This window comes from Buteo buteo, chromosome 9 (assembly GCF_964188355.1).
Source record: "Buteo buteo chromosome 9, bButBut1.hap1.1, whole genome shotgun sequence".
Taxonomy (NCBI): domain Eukaryota; kingdom Metazoa; phylum Chordata; class Aves; order Accipitriformes; family Accipitridae; genus Buteo; species Buteo buteo.
In genome coordinates this window covers 33,455,477-33,469,284 of record NC_134179.1, presented here as the reverse complement: position 1 = coordinate 33,469,284, position 13,808 = coordinate 33,455,477, and the positions used below count along the sequence as shown (strand labels likewise).

Below are 13,808 nucleotides of genomic sequence, written 5' to 3'. Positions count from 1 at the left end.
GTATTTAAGATTAGAAACCAGTCTAAAAATTCAAGTGCAAAGAAGGCGAGTTCACTTGTTTTACCAAAAGGCTGAGCCTGCCGCCAGGCACAGCCCCAACTCGTGCCATCTGACAACCAGCACCTCACAGCTAATTACACGCTGCAGTTACTGGTGATTATACTGCGAGGCAAACCGACGGAATCCAGAAAATCTACCTTGCTCCCCGCAGCCTTCCAGAGTGTGGGTATTTCTATCTGTACGTACGTATACAACTATAGACGTAGGTGTCTGCGCAAAAAATTGCACGCATCCAGGAGTCCTCTATGCCATGACTACTGCAAATTCGGAGGAGGAGAGTATTTTGCTGCTTTCTCGCCATCTGCCACAAGGGTGGCGTGCAGGACCTGGCCAGTTTGGCAGATGGGGTGCCGGCGGGCTGCTCCCTGCCTGGCCCACCACCAGTAAATTCCCCTTTGGCTGGTCTTGCCCCCCACTGACCGCCCCCCCAAGAAAACAGTCTAGCGCTTTTCACCTTGTCATCGTTGGCAGCACTCCTGGGCTGAACACAAGTGCCCCTCTCTGCCGGGAGGAGCAGCCACCAAAGGGAGCTGGAGCTGTAAGAAGTGGCTTTTCCCGCTTAGAGTCCTGGAGGGATCATATAAGTAAAGGGCTTTTTCCAGCGAGGTAAATGGAGTTTTCTGTAACAGAAATAACCTATGTAAAATAAAAATGAAGTTGGCAAGCAGTATAAAGGCTTAGGCTTAATAAATGCAATATTTAGTAGTGTACATTTGCTGCTGAGTTTGTAAAGAAAACCAGACTGCAAAGCTGGCAGGAGCTACCAACTAAGCACCAGAAAGAGGAATGTCTTGAAGTGCTCAATAATCGTGAGGCAGCGGTCGCCTTCTCACCCAAGGACAGACCGAGTACAGGGTCCTTCCTGGAGTGTATTCATCTAATACCCATCGATGGCAACTGGAACAACTGACTGAAAATTTAAAAAGAAGAGACATTTGTTAATCTATTCCAGTCTATGGCTAAAGGTGGTGTAGAAGAGAATAAGCTCTTGGGAACCCAAATATTTTCACCAAAAATATTTCACACCATTCGCTAGCTACAGGTAGTGCTTTCTATGCTGATGTCTATTTTAAATCCAAGCATTTCATGATCCTTCCTCTACCCTTTTGCTAGACAGCATGTTAAAGATCGCTTCTTTATTTTTAATTCATTTTTTGTATATTTTTATCATTTTACTCCTGTCTAAACAAAACTATACAAATTGATAAACTGTGAACAGTCAGTAAGTATAGAGCATATACCGCCATACATCGCTAAAATTAAAGAACAAAGAACTCTGTGTGCTAAGTTGTTTAATTACGTAGATATATGAGTAGAGACAGATTTCAGTGTAAAGAACTACAAAGTTTGGTGTAAAAGCTCCATTTAATTACAGAGCAGCATGTTTTAATTTTTACCAACTAATGAAAACAGTCTTCCATTAGAGAAGGAAGTAAAAGTACAAATTCAAAATAGAATTAATGCTTTAAATAATTTTTTTGTGATTTAGAACAGCATTATGTTTGGTAAGCTAGTCAACCTATTCTCTCTTTGTGTCTTATTCTTCCTACATTTCAGATTACTCTGCTGTAATTGGTAAGCAAAACTGAGAGGGAGAATACCTCTTTCAGATACAAATTTTTTCTTCTGCACCAGATGTATGTGACGCAATGGAGTCAAATGAATATGAGAATGTCCAGCGCAGCATCACTTGCTGTCTCATGTAGTGTTACTAAAATGTGTGGTTCTCAGTTGTTCTTCTTTATTTCCTTTACTCTGAAGTAGGAAAAGGTGTGTCCATTGTCTGAAAATTGCAGTGTTTATAGGTGTGGATACCCTAAGCTATATGAACATCAATCTTTTAAAATGTAAAGAAAGCCGTTCATGTTCACATAGCTGTGCTCTACCTTCCTGTCGTACTTCTCAAGATTTCAAATCTTGCATAATACCAACTTTTTGTCTAAAGATCAGTGCTGTTGTGTTTGCTAGCTGGACTTACTCATCTTTTATTACCTTTTGAAATAAACGGGTTTGCCATTGCTTAAAATTCCTGTCTTCCCTAAAAAGTTATTCTTGATTATTTCTCTTGGATGAACGTATTGCTTGTGGACTCCCAAGAACAGCTCACTTTTGCTACTAGGAACCATTGATCCATCCCTTAGCCTTACGTGTAAGCAATTGTGAAAATGTGTTTCTTTGTAGAGCTGCTAAGCATGCGTTTAGCCTTGCTGGCACGTGCTTCAGAAGGCTTCAGTTTGGACTGCTCACGTGAGCAAAACTCTGTCCGTGGTAAAACCCCATTTTGATTCAGGGACTCCCTCTGGAAGCAAGGGTGGTTGCTGCCTCTGGGAACCAGATGGAAACATGAAAAGGTCTTTGTTGTCTGCTTCCTCCTTGTAAGTTTTTTTTATTGCCGTGCTTCATGGCCCGACCCTTTTGAAATCCTCCAACTTGCAGAACTGCTGTTAGAATAAGAATTAGGTTTCTATATCAAAATCGCTCTTCTTCACTGCAACAGTTTATCTGTGTGGTCATGCAGAATACGGGGATTTCTGTTTGGCATTTGAGGCAGCACAAATAGAGGATATAAATATTAAGGAAAGAATGAGCAGCAGAAGCCAAGACATTATCCTGGAACAAAAAAACGCAGTTCTCCTGCAGACCTTGCTGTTGTAGCAAAGAGCAAGGAAGTGAAGTAAGCACTGGCAAGATTAAAATTAATCTATTGGTTTTAGAGTTATGGCACATGTCCTTAAGACGCCCCTTAGTCAAGTGGCTTCCCTCAGGAGAGAATCAATTAATTTGCTCTTAAAATCCTCCAGAGATACAGCTTTTCTAACTTGTATGCTCTGCTGCACTGCCTAACCATCCTTGCCATGAAAGAGGTTTTTTACTAACGTCTAACTGACATCTCCTTGCTTCCATGCAAGCCCATTCATGTTGCCGTATCTGGACCCAGGTGTATTCTGAGGCTATTACAGTCAGTTCCATGAGCATCACGTTCTCTCAGAGTAACACATGAGGCTTACTGGATTGGAGCACTGAGCTTTCAGAAAACCTATTTATAGAAGCTAGTACTTCATCAGTGTAATGTTCATCTCCACTTCTCCTAGAAGCTGCAGTTGTTAGGGGGGATACAGTGATGCTACAGGTCAATACTTCCAGCTTTTTCTGTTGTTTTCTTCACAGTTGACTTTCAGTTACGCTTCTGTCTTGGAGAAGAAGAAAATTCTTAGGATGCTCTGGCAGCCTGTTGACATCTGGTAGAAAACAGCAAAATGATTGCCTTGAGAGTTTGCTTTACACCTTGTTCAAATACATTCATCTCCAATGGTAGAATAACCGTATTTAGAGAGGAGGCAAAGAGGCAATTCAGTATTTTTGATAGTAACTCTAATTCTTTATCAACAATAAAGGTGTTTTATTTCAGTTTACCAAAGCAGAAGTTGTCAGGTGAAGAAAAACATACTGAAATCTTCCAGTCCCAGGACACGACAGGAAGATGAGTCTAATTTAATTAACAGTTATAACAGGATGAGAAAGTCAATGGGCACATTCAGTCTTGAGGTGTCATGTGGCAATGCCAGCAATGCTTCGGTGCTAGCCTGGGGTGGATTCAGGTTGATAAATTTCTGTTTAGATTTGAACAATAATTAAGCCACAGCGTAGTATGCCACACAGGAAATAATTGATTAGTTCAGCTCAGCTGTGTGCTGGATATATGCTTCACATGCATCAGGCAAAATTTCCAAAGCTAGGCAAGGTTATGGGTTTCTGTATGCGTAGTTTATGCTCATAATTGGTATGACCTAATTTGCATTTTCAGATAACCATTGCTAATTAAGATTCTCAGTGACTACATGCAACGCCAAATGCCATGTATGAACTAGCCATATTTAAACATGCAAGTCTAACTTCAAACATCTATATTTTTTCATCTCTTGTTAAAAGTAAATCCATTATTAAGGAGGCAGATTGAGCTCTTTTGTATCAGTAATGCAGTAGGGCCATGCCTTAACCTTTTAAAAAACAGTTTAGGTCTGGTCTCATTAATCAGCACCCACCATGTTGCTTGTTTTCTTTTTTACAGAACATAGGAAACTTGGCAATCTGACTGTGACAGTGAAAAAGACCGTCCCCTCTCCAGAAGCAATACAGATCCTCTACCAACGCATGAGATACGAATATGAGTTTTATTACTATGTCAAAGAACAGTTCCACCTGCTGAAGCGCAAGTTTGGACTGAAGTCTCATATCAGGAAACCACGTCCCAGACCTGAGTTCTTCATTCCTTCTCCCCTGGAAACAGAGGAACCAATAGATGATGAGGAAGAAGATGATGAAAAGTGGCTAGAGGATATCTATAAAAGGTGATGGATGGAAGAGCTATCCTGTCTCTTCTGGTGACCCCTCCAGCTTTCTTAAGATTTTTTTTAATTATTATTAAAAGTAATTCCTTAAGGAACTGAGTTAATGCGCAGCAGCATTTGAAACGGAACAGAAGAGACCATTCCCACATGCTGGGGCCATGGGGAGATACCTGGTTTTGCAGGTTTGATTCAGTATACGGTGTTGGCTCTATAGCATCCTTGCTATAGCATAGTTCAAGAGAGAAGTATCTATCTACTGTCTATCACAAAATAACTTTTGGAGTATACAGTAGTACTCTGGGAACCTGCAGAACATAAAAGAGTAGATTAGGCGGCCTTGAAAAGTGAATTTTACAGACTCTCGTCTCTCTCCTTCTCCAGAAACAAGTCCTCGTTGCATAACACTGCGGCATTAACTACCGGCAATGTGAACTGCAAGCAGTGAGCCATTTGGGAAGAGTGCCTCTTTCTGCCCAGAGCGCACTGGTATGCCAGTGGTATGGTCAGAGCCATTGCTGTGTCTGTGCACATCCAAGGATAACAGGCTCAGAAAGGGGCTAGATAATGGCTTCTGAATTACCCTCTGTGGTAGGAGCGAGGCTGCTATTCTGGCAAATTAATATTAGTGGACATAAGGCAAGGTACAACAACCAGATGGTTTTGGTAAACCATTCTAGTTCATAGAGTGGAAAAAGTTACCAAGTCAGTGAATGCCCACAACAGATGAAAAGTGCAAGGCAGGGCTACCTAAATGGTAGAGTTTGGTTTCTGCAGTTGAGTACATCTCTATTAGACTCTGAAGGAAAAGGTGCAGCGTATGGGTTTTATGTTCAGGAAGGGTATTTGTAGATTTTTATTCTTCTTATGGGTCACAAATCCAAAGAGATACAGAAGTCATTCATGAAAAAACATAGATGATCTGGAGCTCCTTTTAAGCATGACCTGTTTTTCTGCAATCACAGAATTTAGTTGTTCACATTTGAAGCTGAACGCAGCTGCCCCACCAGCGCAAACACCAGATGCCTGCCTTTAGCATGGCTAGAAGTAAAATTAACAATATGGACATACACAACTTCTCTAGTTGCAATATTTCAGAATGATAAAACAAAGAAAAGAAGGTATGCTCTGTGAAACCAAAGCCGATTCAATGATACGTCGTTAAGAGAGTCACTGTGAAAGTTACCCGTGTCAATCACTACATGTATTATCAGCAGACACTAGAAAGGGGATGGGTGGAGGCTGGGAGGGGAAAAGGGAATAGCTCCAATATGTGACATGCTGTTGTCTTTAAGGTGGGTGTCCCTGGGGTTCCCTGTGACGTGCAGGCTTGCCGGCTATTCAACAGCCTGCCGGGACTGGTGGTGCAGAAGTGACAGACCTGCAGGCAGCAATGGGCAGAGCTCTTTGGCCATCTGCAGAATGGGGGGGATTTGGCCTCTTGTGCACCGTTGTTGCCAGAGAAGGCTGGACTAGTAGAGGATAATAGCAATAAATTCCTGTCCTAGACCACAGGCAAGAAGCAGGGCCAAGGAGTTGCAGCTCCTTCCCAGGATGAGTCCCAGTAACACATCAGGGGCAATGCACCTCTGTCTAACTCGCGTCCCGTCTCAAACATCTACCAGGCAATTATTGCTTCCGATTCTGTGGCTGTCTCAGTAGCATGTCTGCTATCTGCAAGGTCATGCTTCGGTTTGCAGTAACAAGCAAAAGTTATTTTGTGATGGACGAGGCATATAAACTCGGGCTAAGCTCGAATGTGCTTTCCAAGGGTTTCCTCTTCCATGAGCCTGCTGAGAGCCAATAAACATTATGGTCCATCTTCATCACCAGTCAGTCTTTACTGTACCTACATGCAGAGAACGAAAATAAAGAAGCGTAATCGTGTTAAGACAAGATGTTAACTTACAGAAAATATTATGTAGAAGATTCTGTTCTCATTATTAACATGCCAGGTTGGTGGTAGCAATGCGCTACCATGGGGGAGCACGTTAAAGAAAGCTGAAAATGGCACAGATAACAACTAACATATTAGCTAAAATACGAATCTGCTGCATTGTATATTTTAAGTGGTTTCTATGAAATTACATTGAAAGAGTAATGATTAGTTTACACACTGTGGAGCTGTTATATTTTGGAAAGAAAACTAATACTCTCACCTTTCTGAAATTGTGTTTAAATCCTTGTTGCCAACGTTGTAACAGCATAATCAGTCACTTAACACATTCATCCTTCCTGCAAGTTCACTGCCGCTTACTGTAAAGTCTATTTTTATCTGTTTATTTAATGGTATCTTCAGCCATCACTACTTATAACCTAAATACAAAACCTGTTTAATGATTTACTCGCTAGGTTTTAATGTTGTTGTATTTTTCTTAACAATCAACCTGGCCTCTCCTCCTTGAATGGTACTTCATAAATTTATCTGGCACATAGCATCTAAGATTCCTGGTCCTATGGCCTATTTGTCTGTCATGAAATATATTTTACTTAATTGTTAAAAGGTACGTTTTAAGCTGGTTAATCTTTTACTTATTTATTGAAACTTTTCAGCACATTCCAAATTTTAAGTTGCTCAGGAAGAAGTTGGATTTAAATGATTATCTATTGGTCTGACGGATATTTCTTATTCAAAAAAATCGTTTTTAAGCCTTTAGCCCACGACAGCTTTGTAGGAAGTGCCATGCATGTACTTGTAAATCTTTGTGGGGGGGAAAGGTGAGTGCTTGACAATTATGAAAATAAGAAAACATATGTGTACATTAGCTTAGCTATAAATGAAAGCAACATATGTTTTGGGATGAAATATTCTTTAACTTATTCACTACCATCTCCTGAAATATAAATAAGCCATATGACTCTCTATTTTTCAGTCCAGTGATGTTTAAAAAATAAAATTTGTGCATTTCTTCCTAGCGCCATAGTCCACTTGCTTACACTAGTTTTCTTGCCTGGGTACAGCAGCTGTGGGTAAGATGTTGGAGTTGCACCTAGCAGAACAGGATTGCATACGGCAGTTTATCATCTGAAAGTCATACTTTAGCAGCAAGATTGGGGCAGGTTGTTCCTGGGTTATTCTATGTTCTGAACTGTCTGGAGGTGTGAGAGTGAAGGCAGAATTATTTTACTCACCTGAGATGTGCAGTAAGTATCCTGAAGTACATTGTCTCATGTGCTTTGTGGCTGCTAAGTGGAAAGAAGTTTTATCCAGGAGAGAAATGGCATGGTCCCCATACACTGCTTTTTACTAGGTGTGGTATTTGATGGCCAGGTAAAAAAGCTCCAGTAGCCCAGAGTGATGTTGTAATGTAAGTAAGTGAAACGTCAGTGCTTTCACATTAAAGAGAGAATCAACCATTGTTAAAATGCAGCATTCTGGAAAAAATAAATTTTAGTCTTAAGTTTCAAGTGACAGTGACAAATGGTGCGGGTTTTTTGTTCCTGTTTAATTCTCTTCTATATAAATTGTGCTGATGATGCAAGGCTGAGTATCTGAAATGTTCTCTAACTATATGTAGAGAAGTAGCGTGGCAGAACTGAAGGTATGTGAAACTGATGGTATATTTGAAGGATTTCAATTTCTTTGCGATTCTTTATCATAGGACCTTTGATGAATTGTTTTAATGTTATAATATAGGATGGTACGTAGTATCACATAGATACAGACAAAACCACAAATTCTAAATATTGGAGAACAGATCTGTGGATTCCAGCTGTTGAATTCTTCCTCCTTTCAATTCTTCATGTAATAAAAATATTTAATCTAAAGGTAGATTGTTTTGACTAACAAAGGAAACCACACTGCATGCCAACTTGGGTCCTCTTATCAAATGAAAAAACATCATCCACCAAAGAATAAAGCTCTACATCCTCTTAAAAAATAAAGGCCTGTAATTCCCAGTTAAGGGTAATGGTGCTTTGATCTTTCCCTCCATTTTCAGAAAGGGAACATCTGTGACGTTAGACCATAGCCTAAAACAACACAGCAGCATTTTTGAGACCTAGAATACTGTAATACAATACCACAGCATTCCTTCTGTTTTATTTTTAAGGAATCAGCCTTTATTGCAAAGAGCTCAGCAAACATATAAAACACTGTCGATCAATCTGCTTGCATGAGCCAAGACCAGAGAAGAGAACCGAACGTTGTTACGTATAGACCTCCATACACAGACTCCGTGAGAAAAACAAGAAAGGTGTTACCAAGCGTGGTACCAAGAAGTGCCTGTCTAGTGGTGTTGGAATCACTGGGACCACTTTTGCGGGGTCTGTCTGTCCCAAGGGAGCATTTGCAAAGTCAGGCTCTGCTTAGGTGCCCACAGGTATGGTGGGAAGGGTGCTGGAAGGCAGCTCTATGAAAAACAGGCATTGGGGGGTGAAAAAATCCCCTGCAAAATGTTAGAAGTGGATGGAAGGGATCTTATTTTGAAGGTCAAAAGTTAAATCTCAACCGCATAACTCAGTTGCTGATGTGTCACTTGCGACTGAAAAACTGCCATACATTTTCTTCGGTTTGCCCAGAAATGGTACTGGATGCCAAGCTGCAGCATGAAGTGAACTTCAAAGCTCAGTTGTAAGCTTTAGAAAACAGCTGTGTGTAATGGAAGCACCAGCACACCGTAACAGTTGCGTCCCAGCACCGATGTCTGATGCTGTCATATTAGAAGAGCCTGGAGATGGGGTGGAAGGTTGTTCTAGGGGCAACAGGGGTTGGGGAAGGGGGGAGGTTTTCTGCAAAGACAGATTTGGCCTGTCAGACACCGTAAGATGGTAAGATTTGACCAGTGGTATATTTGAATGTGGGTTTTGAATATAAACATGTGGATTTCCTTTTCTGAGTATGTAAAGGAAGAATGCAAGTCTGGTTTTGTATTTAACTGATTGTGGCTGAAAGGGTAAGTTAATGCCACTGCTGTCAGGCAGGCATGGTAGGAGTGTGCTTTATGCAAACTTTTGCCATCCTGTTCCGTTCTTTGGATCCGATGGGCAAAAAGGCTGGTGGCAAAGAATTCTGCTACACCACAGGGGAACTGGTGCTGTGAAAAGTAGAGGTTAGCAGGAGTACACAGAGGCAATGCTGTTCAGGGTTAAGAATAATGGTCTAAACACTAGGATAATATAGAGCACCCAGCAGAAGCGTTACACAGACTGCTCACTCTCTTTCTGGCTTTGGCTCATCTGGAAAACTTGAGACCACACTTCAAAATGAAATGCTGCTTCAGATTTGTGATTTGTATTAAGTTAGCATTTGGGGGGGGCTTTATCCATGCACTTCCAAATTGCTACTCTATCTCAGAAACCTGGCAGAATGTAAGCATACAGCCTATACCTGTACCTGTGTTCAGGAGCTGATCCGAGACATAGATTTGATCCTTCAGCCGACCTCTCTCCAGGCTGAGTGCAAGTAATGAGCCGAGTGAAACGAATCCTTCTCAGCACAGCGGTGCTGCTGCTGGGCCGAGTAATTTTTAGTTCCTGTGCCACAAGGGAAAGCATTCCTGCAGTTTTCATTTACCAGGCCAGGGCAATACAGGAGACTTTGGATAACCTCAGGGCTTGTGGGATCATTGTCACGTAGCAAAGGCCAGTTGCGTCTCCCAGTTTTGAACTCGTGATTCTCTCCAGTTTGGGTGCAGGAGAGAAACAGAGGCGGTTAGAGTCTGTGGCAGACACAAGAGCAACAGTCCAGGGTATGGCTTCCCACAGCACATGGGAACTTCTCTTCTTGGAGCCTCCAATCTAGTTTGTGTGGTAGTAAGCTCACGGAGGGCAAATCAACTGTAGTCATTAGTCTCTGATTGCTCAAAGACGACAAGATTCCTAAGATCATGCTGGAGAGATGTGCTAGAAGAAGCAGCAGGCAATGAGGCACCTATGCCTCACTGAAGAGCCGTGAGCCTTTTTCATTTTCACTTTCTCTATTTGTTTGTATTCAAACAAACCATAGGCCATATTTGGTGTGTTTCCCAAGGTCAATCTGTGTAGGGCATTTCTTCACTAACCATATTGTCTGAGCATCTTGGAAAATGATTTAATGTATTTATCCTTTTGATCCACAGTGGAGGTAAAGAAGTGCTGTTATCCCCATTTCATACATTGGGAATGGATACAGCAAGTGGGTAAGTGATATTCCTAATGTCACACAGGAAGGTTGTGAAAAAGCACTGATTATAATTTAGCAAAGTGTCTTAATCCTTGAACTTCCTTTCCTGCTCTAAAATCAGTCCTAGATTTTAGAAGGCAAAACAAGTACCATGGAAAATTTTAGTTACATGGAGTTGTCTCCCCTTATATTTCCTAAAACTGCAGACTTTTCAGGTAACTTCCTCAATATGAATGACTTTTTAGCCCTTCAGCAGACCATTTTTGTCCCTTTGGGACAAAGATTAATTCCTAGTCTTTCCTGTTTAGTTGCATAATGAACACCTGCAGAAATGGCATGGCTGCAAGGCAGATTTGTGTTTGGGAAAGGTGGTTCTGCAGCAGTAAGAGCAGATAAGCAGATAGATGGGTAGCTGAAGTCACATCTTGCAAATTTAGCTATTAGCAAGAATATGGTCACATTTTCTCCTGCAATATGTGGTGCTTGCAGACTACCTGAAAAGTCATCAAACCAGTGTTCATGTATGTAGTCTAAGTTGTGTTCTCCTTTGGTTTTCCACAGTGCTTGGAAATCCACAACATGAAGCAATGCCTTACTGTTCAGCAACCTACACCAACACAGAGTGAAAAGACAGTTCTTGCTCAGCTCAGCTCACCGAGTAGTTGGTTTTCTCTGGTGTATCCATAAACCAGAAGGCTTCTCCAGCTGTCAGACAGGGGTATATGCCTCTCAGCTGAGAGATCTGGTGCTTTCCCATCATCTCCTCCCAGTCCCTCCCTTACCTGGACAGTACACATCGTTGAAGCGTTTGCCTACGTCTTCTGGGGAGCATCTTAAGGAAGACTGAGCGAACGTGGACATAATCCAAACTCCTCTGTCCAAGTGCCCGTGCTTTGTGGAGGAGCATAAGCTGCTGAGCCTTGCTCTAAATTTTGATACTGGGGGAAGGCTCTTGAGGTTGAGCCCACCTTGCAGGTGTCAGCTTCGTTCCTGCTCCAGATCTAGTTTCTGCTCTGAGTATTAGGGCGAGTCGCGGCCTGTCTCTGTTGAAATAACTGAGGCTTAGCAATACCAAATCCGTCCCCTTTGGCTTCGGGCCAGGAGGCTGAAATGCGCTGGCAGGTGAGTGCATCAGGGTGCAAAGAAGTCTCCGCAGTATCAGTCCTCCGATGTGAGCAGAGACGCTCCGTGTCAGCAGCAGCCCCGGAGGCCGGTGTCTGAGCGGGGCGAGAGAAACGGAGCCAGTTTCTCAGTCGTAGCTAGCTGGTGGGCATTTCTGCCAAATCTCCCTTGGACAAGTTCATGCTAGTCCTGTCAGCACTTGCTGTGGGAAAAACATTTCTTCCTGCGCTTCTTGGGACAGAAAGCTGACAAGGAGAGCACGGCAGCACCTCTTCCAAGGAGGCTGGAGGAATCCAGGGGAGACGTCAGGGTGCAAGGGAGGGAGAGCGGCAGCCTCCTGCCTGCCCGCCCCACGGGGGGCTGAGCTCTGGGCTGTTTCTCACCAGACCCAGGCAGGACGGTGCTGATAGAGGACAGTTGCTCCTTGAAGCATTGAAAACCCAGCTCCTCACAATGGGCTTTCTTGTCAGAAACTCTGCTGTGAAAACTCCCTGGGGTCTCTGCATAATTGTAGCTTTCCAGCAGGTTTTGCCCCAAAGAACATGATTTGGCCCATCAGCGTTGGCTGGCAACTGAGCTTTCTAGTGACTCCACAATCCAGCCCTTGTCAGTCACACCAGTTGGGTCCGTGCATGGGGCTCTTTGTGATAAACCTCACTGGAATTTGGAAAACGTTCAGCAAATTTGACCCCTACTTTGTCTTTTAAATATCACAGTGTCAAGCAGCATCGTGCATGTCTTATCACTCCAAAACTGGGAGAAGGAGATGGAATTATTATGTGGTCAGCTCTGATTTTCCAAAACAGTATCTTTTGAGTCAAAGGAAAAAAGCTTTTTGCTTCTCAGAAAGCAAAGAGAATGTCCTCTTTTTGCCTGGGGGAAGGGGGCTCTTCTCAAACTTACTCTGATCCCTCATGGGCAGGTACCAGTCACCCCAAAGGAGCCTAAAGCACTTTCATCTTTTGTAGGTAGAGCACCATGGCAGCCAGCTCCTGCAAGGAAGGTGAGATGAGACCCAACCCATTTCTCTGACAGGAAAGGGAACGGAGGCATCGCCAAAACCTTGGCCAAGAACAGCTCTGACCGAAGTTAAGAGCTTCTAACTTCTCTGCAAAACAGATAGAAAAGCGCAAAATAGATAGCAAAGCTTACCGGAGCAATCCAGGGAAAACGCATTTAGCCGCAGGTCAGCATCTTTTAAGCAAGCTGCTGCTCCTTGCTAACATGAGGAGGGTCAGGCCCTTTCTTTCCTTAAAAAATGTACGTGGTCCCCCACCCCAGCCCCCTTCACGGCGGCTGCCTGGGCTGCCACAGCCGTGCCGGTGCTGTCGCCGGCAGCAGAAGACGACGCACCGGCCCGGCTGCCTCGGGAGCCCCGCACAGCGGGCGGCCCGGCTCGCTGCCGAATCGCTGTGTGGCCTGGCCTAATTGCTTAAAGCTTTCCTTTTCCCTTTGCTGCGAAGGCCGGAGTGTAGTATTTATCTACTCTGCAAAACTTTTATGAGAATTGGTACGGTTTTGTAGAATTCCTGAATAACAGGGATCACAATAGCTGCGGTGGAGCCAGACTTCACAAACCCAAACGCCTGTGCTGTTTGCCTGATTTACTTGCAGTCTCTACAGGCAGAAATTGCGCTCCTCTGCCTCCCACCAATCCCAGCGGCAAGTGCCCCAGACCACTCAAAATCCAGCTGAGGTGCAACTGCCCAGCGTGCTTCAGCCTCCACCTCCCTCCTTCTGTGTCAGTCCCAGGCACCAGCAAGGAGCCCAGGTACCACTGGAAGGCAGCGGGATGTAGCTCTCTAAACCACTTGGGGACTTTGCACTAGTTTATAGTCCTCTGGAAATAAAAAGGAGGCACTGAGAATTTCCCTGGGGAAATTTTCCATGGGGAAAACCTCCTCATTTTCCTGCCAGATAGTGAGCTGTGAAAAGTAATTTGAAACAGGACAGGTAATCCCCACCTTCCCCCAAATATCCCTTCAGGTTTTGGCCAGGCCTGATGTACTGTGAAGCCGGCAGTGTCACGTCATATCCTGGAAGACTCCTCTTACAGTCAACATTTAGGATCAAACAGTAATAGTAATGACTAATAGTAATGATAATAATGTGTTTACCTCACAGTGTTAATGTTCAACTGAGTAGTAGATGCTGCAATTGAAACCAACCAAAAAAAT

The 13,808-nt window shown here is 43.2% G+C and overlaps 1 protein-coding gene across 2 annotated transcripts in view; it reads left to right on the top strand.

Moving 5' to 3' along the window:
* UST (uronyl 2-sulfotransferase) overlaps positions 1–13,338 on the top strand; it is a 174,062-nt gene extending 160,724 nt beyond the window's left edge. Inside the window, exons 8-11 of one of the 2 annotated variants that reach the window (XM_075036013.1) lie at positions 4,130–4,409; positions 10,466–10,525; positions 11,071–11,631; positions 12,600–13,338. In XM_075036013.1, coding sequence (XP_074892114.1) covers positions 4,130–4,409; positions 10,466–10,525; positions 11,071–11,092 — 362 coding nt within the window. In that variant the 3' untranslated portion in view covers positions 11,093–11,631; positions 12,600–13,338. Of the gene's footprint in view, positions 1–4,129; positions 8,302–10,465; positions 10,526–11,070; positions 11,632–12,599 lie in introns of those variants that run through there. The other variant, XM_075036014.1, reaches the window with a different exon arrangement.
* Positions 13,339–13,808: the final 470 nt, after the last annotated feature.